Here is an 18,237-nt window from a genome sequence, read left to right on the forward strand (position 1 = left end):
GATCTTTCAGGGGCTGAGCTGCCTCTTCTCTGATGTGCTCAGGTCTTTCAAGGAAGAGATAAACACAAAGGGAAATGTGTGATTCCTCCTTAGCATGTTGGAAGAGCAAGAGAATAGAATCCCAAAATTCTTTGAGTGGGAATGGACTTTAAAGATCAAACAATTCCACCCCTCTGCTCTGGAGCCAGGCTGGGAGAGCTGGGGGTGCTCACCTGCAGAGGAGAAGGATCCAGGGAGAGCTTCCAGCACATTCCAGGCCCTAAAGGGGCTCCAGGAGAGCTGCAGAGGGACTGGGGACAAGGCCTGCAGGGACAGGACACAGGGAATGGCTCCCACTGCCAGAGGGCAGCGATGGATGGGATCTTGGGAATTGGGAATTCCTGCCTGGGCTGGAATTGCCAGAGTAGCTGGGGCTGCCCCTGCATCCCTGGAATGTCCAGGAAAAGCTGGGTACTGGGGCTGGAGCAGCCTGGGACAGTGGGAGGTGTCCCTGCCATGGCAGGGGGGGCACTGGAGGGGCTTTGAGGTCCCTTCCCACCCAAACCATCCTGAGATTCCCTGACATTTTCTGTAAACATGGAAGATTTCCATGCAAGCATTTACATTTTAACATACCAAGCAGAATGGAAAACTAAAGCTCTCCTAATGTTTGTTCTGACTTTCAGCACCTGCAGAGATTCCAGTTTCCCTGCTCATCTCTTTTTTCATGTTGAAGCCTGACATTTTAGGCTCCATTTCAGACACACCGAGCTCTGTCACTAATGGCCCCGTCTCTGTCACCACTTGCAGTGACATTCAGGTGGGCACACTTCATTGCCAGCACAGCAGGAGGGTGTCATTAACTCCGTGACAAATTTCACTTCATCTCCAAGTTTTCCTTATTTTTCTTTTGTTCCTCATAATGTATTGCCGGGGAGATTAAACCAGCAAAATTTTCTCCTGAGAGGAGACTGCTACAACAGTGGTGCTTACAGAGAGATGAGAAAGTTTGGGATGTTTTCCTGGACACACCAGGAAAATATCCCTGTGCAGAATTTGCCAGCTCAGCTCTGGTTTGAGAGGCTCCAGATTGGATCTCTGGTGGTCATTGATGAGGATAGAAAAAAGGCATTATTTCCACTCCTCGTGGAATTATGGAATGGTTTGGGTTAGAAGGGACCTTAAATCCCATCCAGTGCCACCCTTGCCATGGCAAGGACACCTCCCACTGTCCCAGGCTGCTCCAGCCCCAGTGTCCAGCCTGGCCTTGGACATTCCAGGCATGCAGGGGCAGCCCCAGCTGCTCTGGCAATTCCAGCCCAGCCAGGAATTCCCAGTTCCCAAGATCCCAGCCATCCCTGCCCTCTGGCAGTGGGAGCCATTCCCTGTGTCCTGTCCCTGCAGGCCTTGTCCCCAGTCCCTCTGCAGCTCTCCTGGAGCCCCTTTAGGGCCTGGAATGTGCTGGAAGCTCTCCCTGGATCCTTCTCCTCTCCAGGTGAGCACCCCCAGCTCTCCCAGGCTGGCTCCAGCCCTGCAGCAGCTCCATGGATTCCTCTGGAATCTCTCCCACAGGTCAGGGACCTTCCTTCCTCTGCAGCCTGGCCCAAGGGAGGTGTCCCTGCCCATGCAGGGGCTGGACCTGAGTGATCTTTATGGTCCCTTCCCACACAAACCATCCTGAGATTCTCTGCTCCCTGTTTCCTCCAGAGCTGCCAGTTTTGGGTTGTTTGGATGAACAAATCTTTCAGCTCCCTGCAGGAGATGCTCCTGGTGGACTCAGTCAGGATGAAGAAATATTCCTGGCGTGTTTTATGGAGATGTTGGTGGCTCTCCAGCGCAGGGAATTGGCTGCAGTGGAGGAATCGTGGCTGGTCCATGTGAATAACACATTTCAGACCTTGATACAATCAGAGGAATTCCCTGTGGAGATCTCCGATTCACAGGGAAAGGAATCCTTCACTCTCCAGGATTTTCCATAACAGTGTTCAGAGCAGGGAAGGAGCAATGGCATTAAAGTTGCACTGCTGCGTAGTTAGGATGTCCAAAGCATCACCAGGAATAAGATTTACACCTCAGCATCTTTTTTTGGGGTAAAATATTTAAATACAAGCAAAATCCCTCCCCCCTCTAGCCTGCACCTACCTGCAGAGCACCCACGATTACTAATGGAAGGCTGAGAGCCAAAGAGATGTAAAAGCACATTTTTCTCTCGGTGCCAGAGTTCTGTTCTCCTCAAATCCATCATCATCTGGCCCAGCAGATCAGACAGATTGTTTTATTCCTCGCCGTGGAGTTCATCCCAGTCAATAATATTGATTAGTGCTGGGTGACTTGATGGAACAAGAATAACACCCCTCTCTTAATTGGAGCTTGCATTTCCTCATCCCTGCCTCAGCAGCTCATGCTTGGCTGGCTTCTTCAATAATTCTGTTCAGACACAGAGCCCGCTGGAGATTGCAGGATCTGACATTAACAGGGGAAGTGAATAATTTTCTTTTCCTTTAACTCAACGCCTCTTTTCTTCCCCGATTAAACTGCCACGTTGTGAGAGTTCACTCTTTAAGCTGCCAGCTGAAATCTCTGGATTTTTTTTTTTTTTTAGCGCTGCCTCTTTCTAAATACCATCAGGAAAGTTTAAAAAGCTCTGTCTTCAGCTGCTTTGTGCTTCCCAAGCCCATATGTTGGGTAGGATTTATGAAGAAGCTCTGTGTGCTCGGGGTTCATTCGAGGAGCTGAGTCAGCTCTGGAAATGTTGTGACTGCAGGCTTCCAGTTCCCCAGGATTTCCCACTCCATGGGGAATTCAGAGCTGGAGCTTTTACTCTCACATCTTTGAATCTATGGGAATTCTTGCAGGAAACACTCCTGATCTAGAGGGATTATTTAGGGTATGAAATGCTGGTGTTGTTGACCTGCTCAGTCCTGGCACATTGCTGCAGAAGGGTCAAATAAATTCAGTCACCAAAGAGCTTTTTCTGCAGATTGGTTGTTCTAAAGCACATAAAATTCCCTTGGAAATGAAGGTTGGAGTAATTTCTTCATCAGTTGTGTTGCTCCTCTTTCCCATTTGGAGAAATCCTTTTTATTGGAGGCAGAGGAGATGTCAGGGTCAAAACCTTCAATGACCTGCTGGGGTAGCTTTGATTTAAAACTTTGTCATTTCCCTGCCTCTAAAGCTGTCCCAGTAATGTGATTGGCTTCTGTATTTATTATTTATTGTCAATCTTTAAGGAGATTTCACAGGGAAAGGGTTTGATAATACCTGAGAGTCAAACTTTGCCCAAGCTCCTTTTTGGGGAGGCCCTAGGCTGGAATTGCCAGAGCAGCTGGGGCTGCCCCTGGATCCTGAAGTGTCCCAGGCCAGGTTGGATGGGGCTTGGAGCAGCCTGGGATAGGGGAAGGTGTCCCCATGGGATTGGAACTGGATGGGCTTTGAGGTCCTTTCCAACCCAAACCACTCCATGATGATTTGTTTATGTTGGGGGTGTCTGGCCTGTTGTCCTAAAAATGTTTTCTTCAGGAATGGTTCCGTGTGGACTTTGTTGCAATCAGGACATGCAGCGTTTTCAGGAAGTTGGTGTTTTCCCTCCCCTCTCTTTTCTCTCTCAATATCCAAATTTAAGGTACTTTGCTGTCAGGAGCAGCCTGTGGAAGTAATTCTGGAGTGACACAGTGACACTGGTCAGGATTTATTGCCACTCCAAACCCTGGAGCTGTGGCGTGTAAATGATGTTCCCTGGGTTGTGTTTTGCTGCCAAATTCTGCAAATTTCTTTTTCCTGTAGCTTGGAGAGCGTTTGTACCCAGGTGGAACTCAGAGAAGGGAAAGTTCCAGGCTGGAATGACAAGACTCAGAGTTGGGAATGAACTCCTGGGAGAGGCAGTAATGCTAAATACAATAAATGATTTAAAATGTCAGTCACTGGCATCCAAACCAGGGCTGGAACTGCGCCAGCCCCAGTCAGAGGAAGCAGGAAAATTCTGGGAGTTGCTGCTCTCCAGACCCTTTCCAACCACTTCAAAACACACCCAAGCCACGTGGCTGAGGGGTTGGGTGTTTGTCACACGAGGTGAAGGACCTGGATTTGGTGGGTTTTGTGACAAAATGTCCCTGACTCCGGAATGAGGATCCCAAAGTCACCTCAAAGCACCACCTGCCCTGGGAGGGCGCAGGGAGCGAAGCCTGGCGTTAATTACTGATCTTTCACCAGGAAATAGGCATTTAATTCCTGTTTAATTATCGCTTGCTAAATGTTTAATTATCACTTACTCTCTGAAAATCAAGGGATGTCAGGATCTGTTAGACAACTTGTTCCACGTTATTTTCCAGGAGGACCAGATGATAACTTAATTGAAGGTGGCGGGTCCAAGTTTGTCTGCAAACCAGGAGCCAGGAACATCACCATCATCTTTCACCCCCTGCTCAGGTAAAATCTGCCTTTCTGCACATCTCTACAGCTGCAAAGCATTCAAATAAGTAGAATGAAACCTTTGACTGGTGGGGATGTTGGGCAAATTCCAGTTCTGGGATCCCAGAGCAAAGGGGCTGCTCTGAGGTTGTTGATGGTGTGAAGTTGCTATGTGTTAAAAAAAAAAAAAAATTTTCCTAAAATATTTAAATACGTAATATTAAATATTTTTCTAAAATCACTTAATATTTAATATTAAATATTTTTCTAAAATTAATTAATTAATTTTAATATTAAATATTATTTAAATATTTAATATATAAATATTTAAAATATTTAAATATTTAATATATAAATATTTAAAACCATTTATTTTAAAATTATTTTTCTTTCAATATTTTTAATCTTTGAATCTTTTTCAAACTGAACTGTGATGTCAGGTGAGATTTCCTGTCTGGGTGACCCTGTGTCACTGAGCAGTGTCATTTATTGACCTAAGCTGGGGGAAGTTTATTTGCAACCTGCCACAAATTGTTTCTTGCTGTTCTTTGTGCTTATTAAAAACTCAGAGGAACTGCAAGGTGAGTTCATTGATAAAACGCTGTGGGCTGGGGACTGCAAATTAATTCCTGATGCAGAGTGAGCCAGTGATTACCAAAATTGTCATAGCTGGGGCTTTAAAGAGAGCAAGACATTTAATGAACCTCTTCTCACTGCATCATTCACCTCTGATACCTGAATTTTGCTGCTTTTCTGGCAGTTTGTCCTGTTGGCTTTGTGGAAATTCAATAATACAAGGTTTGTCTCAGTTCATGTCAACCTCCCAGCTGTTTTTTTTCCTGGGAGGGTTTTCCTTTCTCCCCAGCCTTTCCCGGCTCTTTGGAGAGCATTTCCCTCCTTGCCTGTGTTTGTAAGAATTCACTGTCCTGAGTCACTCAACAGCAGGGGCTTCTCTCCAGTGCTAAACCCAAGAAGTCACAAAATAGTCACAAAAAATGATTGGAATCTGATCCCCAGAGGAAGGAATCTCCTCCTGCCACCTCCGTGGCTGAGAGCTCAGCTTATCTGTGACTTCTCAGGACTTAAAAACACAGTTGGAAAAGGCATAAATGCCTCCCAAACCTAAATTTCTGGTGTTAAAACAGCAGGGATTGGAATAATCCTGAGAACATCCTGAAATGTGTTATGGTGTGCAAGATCTTGCCTTGATAAAAAGAGTTTATCTCTTGCTACGTGCCCATAACGAAGTGGAGAATTCCATAAGCACATTTCATTTCCACCTCTGTCTCTTTTCAACTGAAGAAATGTGCTAAAAAAATAAATTTGCTACAGGATAATTTGTAGTTTTCAGCTATTTTATGATGGGAAAAGATGGGCAACTGAAATTCAGTGTTCTTCAAGGTGTGACTGTGATGATGTGGACTTCAATTTCTAAATCATTAATGAATTTACAGACAGCTTGCAAGCCCAGAGAGTGGGTGATGCTCCTATTTTTATTGATGAGAACTTTCCCATTGATTGAAATTCTTTCTCTTTGCCTTCCTGCTTTATTTTTCCCCATTTTTTTCCCTCCCATCTGAGCGAAACACGAGTGCTCTGCTTTAAACAGCACTTCTCCCAAACGCTTCACTTTGCATTCCCAGCCTGCAAGTCAGGCAGGAGGAATCATTTGCCTCATAAAAAAATAATTGCATCGAGATGGAGGTAGCTGTGTACAGTGTATTTTTCATGCCAACCACCTGCAACATCTTCACTCCCTTGCACTGAGGATTTCATCGATAACTTCAGGAAAAGAAGGAAAACAGGGAATGACCCAGTTTGCCCTTTTCTCCCTGCGGGATGGGAGAGTTTGGGGGTAGGAGTGGCCTCTAAAAACCATTTTAATGTGATTGTATTAATTTTAATGTTTTGTGTGCTGAGAGATTTAACTCATGATGGCTTAGGGATGAATGGGATGCAGAGAATCTGGGATGATCACAGGATTTCTTTAGCTGACAGTAATTCCCTGCAGGGAATTCTGTTCCTGATGGGATAGCCACGACCTGCCCCACCAGCAGCTGAAATGCTCAGTACGGTGAATTTGCTCAAATGTTGATGCTTGCAGTGACTTCTGGCACATGGAATCATAAAATCATCATCTCTTGGTTAGATCCTTGTTGCCCTTTACCAGATGTTCCTGTTTTAAATGTCCAGCTCTCCTGGAGGTAATTCCTGCAGAGCTGTGAAGTTTCCACCTGTTTTATTTTCCTTTTTGAGCTTCTTTATGACCCGCCCCCCTCATCTTTCATCCCTGTCCCCTGTACATGCTTGAAACGGATCTGGTTTGAATTCAAATGATCAATATTTTATTTACAAGAGTTTTTTTCCCCCCTTGTTTTTATTAAAGCTCCATAGATACATTGCCAGAGGAGCTTCAGCACTGCATGGACTCACTGATTTTATGAGGCAGCTGAGTGCTTCTGAAAGTATTAAACAAACTGGATCACTGAGAAACCAGACCCTGGTGTGCTGATTTAAAGGCTGAGCATCACATAAAGTGATGGCTTTAAAATATAATTCAGCCCTGGAATGTTGAGGGGAGAGTTGGAAGCAGAGCACTGATACCAGTGGGAACTTCTCTCTTTTGTACTCCTGCAATGAGAAGTGTCAGTGCTGATCACATCAGAGGTGCACAAGCACAGGGACAAATTTGCTGCTTATAAAGCCACTTGTTAATCCTTTTTTATTTACAAACTGAGGGTGGAACTTGGCTCCAGATCCTCTTGAAGAACACGGGGTCAGACTTCGAGGGGGGGTGTGCAAATTAATTCATTCCCAATAACCAAAGTTTAGAGAAACTCTTAATTAAAACCATGGGCAGTGTAAGGAAAAATACCTAAAAATGGTTTTCAAAGCTTTCCTTGCCTTTGAATTCCTTTTAGAGCAGGGAGCCAGAGTTGGGAAGTGAGATTTGTGTTGTTCAGGATGTGGGTCCCTAATTTCCACAAGGACAGCTGAGACACACCAAGGCCCAGATTAATTACCAGCACTTAATGACAGCAGCACACACACGCAATAAACGAAGAGCGCCTTTCTGAGAGACAAGCGGGTGTTCTAGAGGAGGTGATTCCTGGGAATAGGTATTCCTAACTGCATCTGGAAACTGATTGTGCTTAGAAATCGAGGCAGAACCCACCTCTGATCTTCCTTAATTACATTTCATGGGAGGTGCCAAAGTATAAAAGTTACCAAAGGAGTCCAGCTGCTTCCTTCATCCTTTGCTGGCAACCAGCACTGGAGTTACTGGGCTGAGGAATAACATCTCCCTTTGGAAGGAGGAATCACAGGAGCAATCCCAACGCCCTTCATTCATTCTGGAGTATGGAACAGCCTGGGTGATGTCTGTCGTACCATTTGTTTGGTGGGGGATTTTTTTTATTTTTTTTTTTTTCTGTATTTTATTTTTCTTTTTAATGTTTATTTGTTTCAGCTGGCATTTGAAAGGCACTTGGCTCCTCGGGGTAATAATCATTTTACATATGCTTTATAGAGTGTGTTTATTACCAGACAATTGAGGAACAGATGTCTGCAGTCTCGGGGCTGGAGGGGGAGGAATGGGAAGGGTGGGAGATGGAGGGGATGGATGGTGGTGCCGAGGCACACGCAGCTGAACGGTGCTGGATGCTGGATATTGAGGCCGGGGGGGTTTCCATTTATTACCATCAGCCACACTTCATTAGGATCAAGCAGCAATTAAAAGGCTCGGAGGATGGAGGAGAAAGCCAAGTGCTCATTGATTCGGAAGGAGGAGTCACTTCCCAACAGGACGTGACCTTGGGAAGGAGGAGTGGGGAGGAGGAATTGTCCTGGCAAACTTGGGATCTCCACAGGGTCTGCTGGGATCTCCCCTCTGCCAGGTGGGCAGGACTGGGATGTGCCAGTGGTGTCACTGCCTCGGGGTTCAGAGTCTGGAGAGAAAGAGGAAAACAAAGAGGAAGGGAAAAAGGGAAGAGGGAAAAGCAAAATTCCCAATTTGCCACTGCTGACATTGTTTGGGATGCAAAGAATGAAGGGGAGGGATCTCCCCTCTGCCAGGTGGGAAGGATTGGGATATGCCAGGGGTGTTCTGGTCACTGCTTTTGGGTTCAGAGTCTGGAGAGAAAGAGGAAAACAAAGAGTAGGGGGGGAAAAGGGAAGGAGGAAAAGCAAAATTCCCAACTTGCCTCTGCTGACATCGTTTGGGATGCAAAGAGGAGAGTTTAGTGCTCTGTGTGTGCAAAGTTTTCTGCCTCTATTTTTTTTTTTTTTTTGGGATTGATGGGGGTGAGGGGAAGAGAGCAGCAGTAGTTTGACCTTTTCATGTGAGATGAAGTATTTCTGTTCATTTCTACAGTCTCCATCACTGAAAGCAGTAGGCTTGACAGCAAACTTGGAATTAACTGTTTCTTCCAGTTGCTTTAATGCAAATAAAAGAGTGATTGCTCTGCTATTAAATTAAAAAAAAATCCTTTAGGGACTAACTGGGGAGGGTGATGATGGACTTTTGCTGCCTGTAGATATCAGAATGTCTCTCTCCAGTGGTGGCTCTGAGCTGCTGATGGTCAAGTGTCACATCCAAGGAATTCCCTGTCCTTGGGAGGGAAGAAGTGCACAAGGTGCAGGACAAGTGCATCCACCCAGGTGCACGAGTATAGTAGGGATGTTTTATGGGAATAATCCTGCCAAGCTGCTGTTGAAATCAGGATATGTCAAGATGAAAGGTGCTGGAGGTAGAATTTAAATCCTGTTTATTTTGAAAATGTGGGGAGGGAACAGCAAAGTTGTCATGGGACATCAAAATCCTTTGGTCTTTGAGCATCAACTGCTGCTGGTGTTAAAAACTACATCATTAAATTGATCTAAAACTCAGTGTATAACTCAGAACCCCTGTGTATCTTACCAATAACCCCTTTCATATCTGTACAGTTATAATAATAACAATAATAATCTCATTTTATTTTAAAATATGCTGTAATATCTTGTAATTGCACACTATAAAATTAATAGTTGATAATATAGGGACTGTTGGTCTTGGGAAGCAAAAGGAGTGTGAAAATTAGATGAGTTTGGTACATTTAAACTATGCTAAATCACACCAAATATTTTAAGAAAAATATGTGGTATTTTAAAGTCCAAGGGTTATTTATTATTAGTGAAGTAGATAGAAAATGTCAGGTCCTCCTGTGGCACAAATACTGCTAAATAATGAGAGCTGATGCCTTTAGCTTTCTGAATCAAACCTAAAATACTTGATTTCAGAGAAATAAGGCTAACTCAAGCTGGGCGAGGGAACTTGGAGTGTTCACTACCTAAAGTTTGTGTTTGAGTCTGAGTAATGTGCAGAGGATCAGGGTAAATTAAAAAAAAAAAATCTGAGGTGCTGTTAAGTGCACAGGAAACCTGATTTGGAAACTTTTTATGGTAGTAGGTCCTTGAAAAAAACCCTCCAGATTTCATCAGGTCTTACATTTCGACAGATCCCCTTCAAAGGGTAGGGAAATATCACTTAGTTAATGGAATTCTTGCTTCTGCAAGGTAGGGAATCTCTTCCTGCTCTCTGGGGCAGGGAGATGGGGCCTCTGGTGAGAAAGATGAGGCTCAGATCAGGAGATCACAAATTCCCGGGATCACTGAGGTGGGAAAAGCCCTCCAAGGCCATCCAGTCCAAGCTGTGCCCAATCCCCACCTTGTCCCCAGCCCGAGTGCCACCTCCAGGTGTTCCCTGGACACCTCCAGGGATGGGCACTCCAAAGCTCCCTGGGCAGCCCCTGCCAATTCCTGTCAACCCTTTCCATGAGGAAATTCTTCCTGGTGTCCACCCTGTCCCTCCCCTGGCCCAGCCTGAGGCCGTTCCCTCTCCTCCTGTCTCTGTTCCCTGGAGCCTTCCCAGCTCCCTCAGCCTCTCCAGACCCTTCCAAGCACCATTCCCTGGACACTCTCCAGCCCTCCAAGGCTCTCCTGTCACAAGGGACCCAGCACTGGACGCTCATGAGTGACCCCAAACTGGACACTGCCCTCGAGGGGCCTCAGCAGTGCCAGCACCAAGAGATCTCAAATCCTTATTGCAAAATTCAGCGCTGGAAACAAGGAGAGGGACCTTAAAGATCATTTAGTTCCAACCCCCCCACCATGGGCAGGGCACCTTCCACCAGGAGAACTTTCCCCTGGATACTCCCAGCTTTATTTTAGAAATTCCACTCTTGATGCAGCTTCTCATCCTCTGCTGCTTCCTTCCAGTGACCTGAATGGGAATCTTCAGGGAGCCATTTGACACCTACCTAGGGAGTGCTTTTCCCTCCCTATCCCCATTCAATGAGTGTTTAGGAGGCTTTTAGCTGCTGTTGACGTTCAGTATTTTCTGTCTTGCCAGCAGCAGGGATGGATGTTCCTCTCAGGCGAATCCCAACCCTTTTCCTCCCTGACAAGCCCTCACAAAGTTGGCGTTGCTGAAGGATAGAGACACACCTCAGCAGAGCTCCTTGTGTTGTGACAGTGCTAAGAAAAGGTTTCCTCCTGACTGGGGCCATCACAGGGATTGGGGACTCACACGGAGAAGGGATGGGGGAACAGCTTCACATTTTGTGCCTTTTTTTTTTTTTTTTTTTTTTTTTTTTTTCCCTGATGCTTTATGAGAACTGACAGTCTTGCTGTGTGTGTCTGATTAAAGATGACAGTTTATAAAAACCTTAAGGTGAGGCTGTTCATTTTCCATGACAGAAAATAAAGCGATCCCCACCCCGCCCCCCACCGCCACCTCCCACACAAACAAAAACTCTCACACGCCAAAAAAAACCAAAAACAAAAAAACCCTCTTAATATGTGAGGCATTGATTTTATATTGTCTGTCAGAGAATGTGCTTCAGCAGATCAGTCAAGTTTGGAGTTTTCAAACATGCTTCATCCAAAGGGAAAATCAACAGCCTGTCAGAAATTTCACATGTCTCCAGCTCCTCCTTCCCTTTGGATGAAATACAAGCTGAAGGAACAGAGAAATTTTGACATTTGCAAGAGCTGGGGCTGAATAGCTGAAAACAGTGTTAATGTAATTCCATGGTAATGAGGTACTTTGAACCAGGCTTGTGTTCATTGAGCCAGCAAAGCAGGATGAGCTCGTTCCTTCATGGGATCACAGAATGGTTTGGGGTGGAAGGGACATTAAAGATGATCCAATCCCACCCCCTGCCACGGGACACCTCCCACTGTCCCAGGGTGTTCCCAACCCCAATGTCCAGCCTGGCCTTGGACATTCCAGGGATCCAGGGGCAGCTCCAGCTGCTCTGGGGAACCTTAAATTTACCTCCAGCATTGCACTCGTGTTCTCGTGGAGGAGGATCGAGCTTCCCCACGTTGTTACTCTGATTTTGTCACAGGGATTGATGATGGCATGTGAATTTTCAGTCATTTATTCACTCCTTGGGAACAGCACAGTTCAGTCAGGAGGGATCTAACATGATGGGTTCATCTAACCCCCTGAGCAGCTCAGGGCTCACCACATGGCCAGAGAAGTTCTGAGCAAAGCTGGAAGGGCAGAACAGATCCATCGATTCATTTGAGCCAGCTCAGGTACGAAATTCCTGGGAAAAAAACTGAGTTCCACACTGAGATCCACGTTTAAGATTCACTGAGGTTGGAAAAACCCTTTAAGATCATCAAGTCCAACCATTAACCAGCACTGCCAAGGCCACCACATGTCCCCAAAGTGCCACAAGAATTTTCAGATATGTAAAATCTCAATCATAAGGTGAGATTCTGCCGTGCAGGAGCTGATGCCTTTCAAGCAACTGCTTTGCTATTGAGTAATGAACTTCCAGTAGTAGCTAAAACTTGCTTTAATAGCCCCAACTTTCGTTTCAAATACAGGAAATAATACTCTGATATTGCTAAAAAAAATCTGCAGAGCAACAGAAGAGCTCCCATGGCAGAACCAGAAAAGCATCTTTGATTTTTGTGGTGGAAGAAAAGGGAAGAAGAACTTGACAAATTCTAAATTTGTAATCTGTGTATGGAAGCTGTTCAAAAAAAAAAAAACTTCAGTGAGGGTTTTCCTTGAATGGGGGAAATCCAAGCATGAAAACACAATGTGGTTTAAGTCCACTTCATGGTTGTATTACCCTAAAAATTTTTATACAATGCCTCTGGTTGCTTTCATCAAGCTTTATGAATTTTTGACTGAAGGCAGGAGAGCTGGTGCTTGATGAGAACAAAAAAAAAGTGATTCCTGTACTTAGGATTTGCTGTTAAAAGCAAAGATCTGAAGCCTGGAATGATGGTGCCTTTTGGACCCCACATCCCCCATGGAGCCATCAGAGCAATGAAAGGAAAGATTAATAATTTAATTTTTTGTCATTACTGTGTTTTACATCAGTGTGGTGGTGTGGTGGTGTTTAGCTCAAGGGTTTGCTGGGAAAAGCCTTTGGTGGTGAGCTGGAATTCCCTTGGAGCTGGGCACCTCATGGGAGCTCTCAGCTTTGTGTTTTACCTGGATTGTTCTTGCAGGGTTTTTTTTCTTTCTTTAAAACCTTTTGTACAGTTTAAAGTGTTTGGGGAAACCAGAGCTGTTCCCTCAGAGCATGGAGATAAATTCTTGTCTCCTCCACAGGTGCTAAAAGAGAAAGAAGGGAGATTTTTCAAAGTGTTTAATTTTCATTTAAGATAATCTGAACTGTTTATTTCAACTATTCCACTCTTTTCAGTTTCCTGAGCTGAGCTACAAAAAATGGGTTTGAAGTTCCTTCACCACTAAGCTGCATTTTCCCATTCTGCTGAATTCCTGCATATTACAGTCCAGGACCCTCATTTATTCCTGTTTTATTGGGATTATTTGTTTCAGACACATCAGATGTGGCTCCACAAACGCTTGCAGGGTTTTCCTGGGCGTGTGGCAAAAGGAAAGTCCTGGCAGAACCTTGGGAAAAGCCTTTTAGGAATGTGAGCCCATGGAAAAACAGGTTTTTCAAGCACCAGGTCGTGACACAAAGTAACTTTTTGGTGGGATATTCCTGAGGGATTTAACCTTAAATTCTGATGACTTTTAGAGATCTGCAGAATAGGCATAAATACATTTTGCAGGCCAGAAGTTGGCCTTTAGTTTGGTTATTTTGGGTCCTGGGAATCTTGAATTTCGGATAGCTCAGCAGGAATTGCACTTTGTGGAATATCACTGAAAAGCACTTCAATAGTTCCTTTCCTCTGGTAACATCCAAACTTTTCAAAGACAGAATTCATTCACACCTAAGTGTGAAATTGCTCTGTCCATGGAAATCTTGATGCTGGAACTGCACCAGGAAGAAGTTGTGGGTGAAGTGTGGAGTTGAATGGTCCTGAATTCTGTTCAGATTTAGAATAAATGGGAAAACCTGGAAGTTTAAATTCCCACTGCTATTAATCAAGCTCCATATTTCCCATTTTATTGCAATTTTGTCTCTCCAAGTTGTATTTCTACAAATGGGTTTGCTCTGGAGGTGTGACAGGTCTGAGACACCTCCAGGAGTCCTTATTAATTCAAGCTTTATACACACTCCAAGGTGAAATAATGCTGCTGAATAAGTGCAGGTCCCTCAAAAGTTCCTTGGTTTTGGGATACCCAAGTTTGATATTTTTCACCTGAGCCAGGGAACTCATTCAGGGTATACAAGACAGAATTGTTCCTTACACAGAGGAAAAACTGGAGACCTTCTAGAAATAACAGTAATTACAACAAGAAGGGGAAAATGTTGACAAGTGTTATTTTCTAGCAGCTCTCCCAGAGGAAATCCTGGTGGATTTTGGAGGCGGATGAGTGACAGCCTGGTCTGGTGGATAGCCAGAAACTCAGAATTGCTCCACAAAGTAGGAAAATTTATATACTCCAAAGCTTTACAATCTTACAGGGAGGAAATAAAACCATCCCCTCGTGCTGCATCTTTGCAAAAGGTGGAGGCAAGTCTGGAGTCTGGGGTAATTCCTCATTTTATTCCTTGGGGTTGTGCAGTTTGTCACTGAGACAATCATCCCTCTTGATGTGCCCAGGCTGAGGGGTGTGAGGCAAAATTGGCCTTGTGGTGCACCCTGACAGCCAGGCTGGACCTGCAGCACAGTCATTAATCTGAACTGAAAAAAAGTTGTTGATAAAAGGTAATAAAAGTAGGGAATCCCTCGACTGCTGGTTGTTGTCTTATCTTAACATTGGGATTTTGATGTCTCGCCTTTGCCTGGCTCCTAAAGTCTTGTTTCATCTCCTTCCCAGGCAGTTACTCCAAGTTCTTCATGGCACTGAGTGTTTGGAATAGAACAGAATTATGGAATCATGGAATGGTTTGGGTTGGAGGGATGTTAAAGTTCATCAGTGCCACGGGCAGGGACACCTTCCACCATCCCAGGGTGCTCCAAGCCCATCCAGCCTGGCCTTGGACACTTCCAGGGATGGAACAGCCACAACCTCTCCGTGTTTTCTGCTTCCAGGTCAATCTTTCTTCCTTGCAGGTGGTGCCAAACTTTTTACTTTTCTGATAGAAATGTTCATCCAAGCTCTCCTCTGCTGCCTTGTCCCCACTGCTGATCCCATCACCTGTAGGATTCTTCACCACACAAAACCCACTTTTCCCATCTGCATCCCTTGGGAGCCTCCTAGGGAGAATTTTTACCACTTCTTCCCTGTTTAAAAAAAAAAATAAACCAAACAAATAGAAGTTGTCAAGGATGGGGAGCTATTGTTGCAGTGAGCAGAATGGGTGCTTATTATGAGTTATGGACACGCCCAGGTCAAGAGTGAAGTGGTTTTTTCTGTTTAGTTTGCTGAAAGGCTGGGATGGGTTTAATTGCTGGTTGTCATTTGTAATGGAGTAGATGCAGTATTAGAATTATTCAGATAATTTGTTGTAATTACCCACCATCAGGAGCTTTACAATGCTCAAAACACAATCTTTGAAGCAGTGGAACTGAGGCCTTTGAATGGAAGGCAGCAGCTCCTGAGAGCACAAATATCATTTATAGACGTCAATCAACTCAGTGAGGTAAACAAAACAAAGGTGCTTTTCCACAAATTCTTCCAGTGCCCTAAACCTTCCCAAAAATCTTGGCAGAACAAGCAACATGCCTGGAGTGCTGATAAATCAAAGCTTTTGCAGAGTTCCTCAGAGCAGGCAGGGTTTGAGAAGCATTGTGTGCCGTGAATAAAGCGTTATCCAGAAAAACCTCCCCGTGTCAACGCCCCAGGGATTGTTACTCATCCTGGCTCTGCTGCAGCAGGAGGGAGAACCTCTCTGAGGTGCTGCTGCCCCTGATTCTGCGTGAGAAACGCTGCTGAGAAGTGGGAAATGGGGCACAGCTTTCTGGGGAGGCAGAGGGGCCGATTTGCATTGCCCTCCTCTCCGCACCCAAATGAATGAACAGATGCAAACGAAGCAGGGGAGGCTGAGCTCCCAAATTTGTATTCTCCTGGCTCAGGGCCTGAGCCTCGTCTGGCAAAGACAGAGAGAGGGAGAGAAAAAACCCCAGAGCGTCATGAACACAAGTGTGGGCTCCCTGTGACCTTTACTGCGATAATTCTGATGTAGAACGACCAAATTCCTGGAGATGTTTAATCAGCAAAGTTGAATTTTGATGAAAGCGCGTGTCACAGGGCCATTGCTGCTGCAGGAATTAATTCTGATTCAGAGCAACGTTCTGGCTTCGTGAGGATTAACACCGGTGAACTGTCACCTTTTCAAATTCCTCCCAGCCCTGGTGGCCCAAAGCTTCATTTAAGATGGAAAAAAAATGTCACCTGGCACCCAAAACCCCCCGAGTGCTGGGATGATCCCACAGCAGGGGATGGGGATTTTGTCCCTGTGTCCCTGTGCTCAGGTGAGACCCCACCTGCAGAGCTGCCCCAGCCCTGGGGACAACAGCAGCAGCACCTGGAGCTGCTGGAGAGATTCCAGAGGAATCCATGGAGCTGCTCCAGGGCTGGAGCCAGGCTGGGAGAGCTGGGGGTGCTCACCTGGAGAGGAGAAGGATCCAGGGAGAGCTTCCAGCACATTCCAGGCCCTAAAGGGGCTCCAGGAGAGCTGCAGAGGGACTGGGGACAAGGCCTGCAGGGACAGGACACAGGGAATGGCTCCCACTGCCAGAGGGCAGGCATGGATGGGATCTTGGGAATTGGGAATTCCTGGCTGGGCTGGAATTGCCAGAGCAGCTGGGGCTGCCCCTGCATCCCTGGAATGTCCCAGGCCAGGCTGGACACTGGTGCTGGAGCAGCCTGGGACAGTGGGAGGTGTCCCTGCCCATGATCTGAAAAGGTCCCTTCCACCCTGAACCATTCAATAATTCCATGAGAAATTATCCAGTATTGGGACATCAAACTCCACACCCGCTCAGACGTGGAATTTATTTGGGTAACAAAGCATCAAATGAAAGCTGAATTAAGGCTTTGTGCGTATGTTCTGTATTTTTAGCCTAGATTTTGGATGAGGAGGTTTAAATTGATTATATCCAGAGAAGCACGTGTCTATGTGTAGTCTCGTGATGGGAGTGACATCACTGCAAATTCCCTAAAATCACGACCCAGAATTTCCTTCAACCCAAGCATTTAAAAATCACTTGTTCCTCTAATTTAATGCATTTTAGCAAAAAAACAGAGATGGAAAGTCCAGTGCTGTGACAACAAGGACATTTTTCTTCTTTCAAAAAGAAGTTGAAATAAAATCTTTCCTAGAATTCTTTCCAATTCCCCAAGCTCAGGTAGATCCTGTTAGAGACTTGTCTTTACCTTCAGGTGTTGAATTTCAAAGGCAATTTAAAATACATTGTTTTCCTCTCCTTTTCATATAAATCCAGTTGGGATAACTGGGAGTGACAGTGTATTTTTATGGGGTTTAATGGGCATAAATCTCTCTCAGGCTGGAATTAGCCTGGGGAATGACAAGCCAAGCTCAGGAGATGATCCATGTCCGTGTGTCCCTGTCCCCCACGGCCACTTCCAAAGAGTTCCCCGGGTTTGCTGGCAACTCCCAGCAGCTCCAAAAGGAAAAAAAGTCAAATTGTCAAAAGTCATTAGTGGCTGTCACTTCGTGGACCTTCACACTGGAGTTCCCCCTTTGGAATTTCACTGGAGTGGTTCTCTTTTTCCTCTACTTCAAATAAGTAGGACAATGTTGGACAAAACTGCTGGAATTTAACCAGTTTGTGGTTATGGCTGCGAAACAGTGGTGAATTCAGGAGTTTGAGGCTCTGCTCTGTGCTCTGCCAGGACCTTTTCTCCTTCTAATTATTGTTTTTAGACTCAAATTGCCCAATTCCTCTGCTCCAGGTCCACGTTGAAGCTACGCCACAATAAATCTCTGGTCCCAACTCCTCCAGGACATCCCTGCTCCAAAGAAACCACTGAAGCAGAAGTCTGAGAGGGAGATTCTTTAAATAAATCCCTTTTCTCTCCCTCTGACTATGAGAAGTGGATTTTGGGAGCCTTATTTATGCTTCTTTTTTCCCAGATTCTCAAAGCGCTGCTGCTGCCCACGGCTGCTGAGCCTGTGCTTCGTGGGAAGTTATTTTTACAGATTCATTTTCTGCACAAAGTCATCCCGAAATAGAAAGGTTTTGCTTTTCATTTATATGCTTCGAGTTCCCAAATTTTCAAGCATATATTAGTAATGCTCTGATTTCCTAATTAAACACCTAATTATATTTAGCAGTTTTAGGGTTCTTTGCCTCTTTCTGGTGGCTTTTGCTGCTCTGATCTTTGCTGTTTGTGACATTTCCAACATATGTTTGAATTCTTCCAGCTCCTGTGCCTTGTCATTTCATTGCTCTTTTTTTTTTTAGCACTGATACGTAACTTTTGCAAAATAATTGCACAATAACAACTCCAGTGTTAAT

At 45.1% G+C, this 18,237-nt stretch overlaps 1 protein-coding gene across 2 annotated transcripts in view; it reads left to right on the forward strand.

Annotated features, from left to right (window-relative positions):
• The window catches only part of EXOC4 (exocyst complex component 4), a 308,957-nt gene that overhangs the window by 155,865 nt on the left and 134,855 nt on the right, over window positions 1-18,237 (forward strand). For both annotated transcript variants that reach the window (XM_053978844.1, XM_053978843.1), the window contains exon 10: window positions 4,308-4,404. In XM_053978844.1, coding sequence (XP_053834819.1) covers window positions 4,308-4,404 — 97 coding nt within the window. The remainder of the gene's footprint in view (window positions 1-4,307; window positions 4,405-18,237) is intronic.

This window comes from Vidua macroura, chromosome 5 (genome assembly GCF_024509145.1).
Source record: "Vidua macroura isolate BioBank_ID:100142 chromosome 5, ASM2450914v1, whole genome shotgun sequence".
NCBI classification, from domain to species: domain Eukaryota; kingdom Metazoa; phylum Chordata; class Aves; order Passeriformes; family Viduidae; genus Vidua; species Vidua macroura.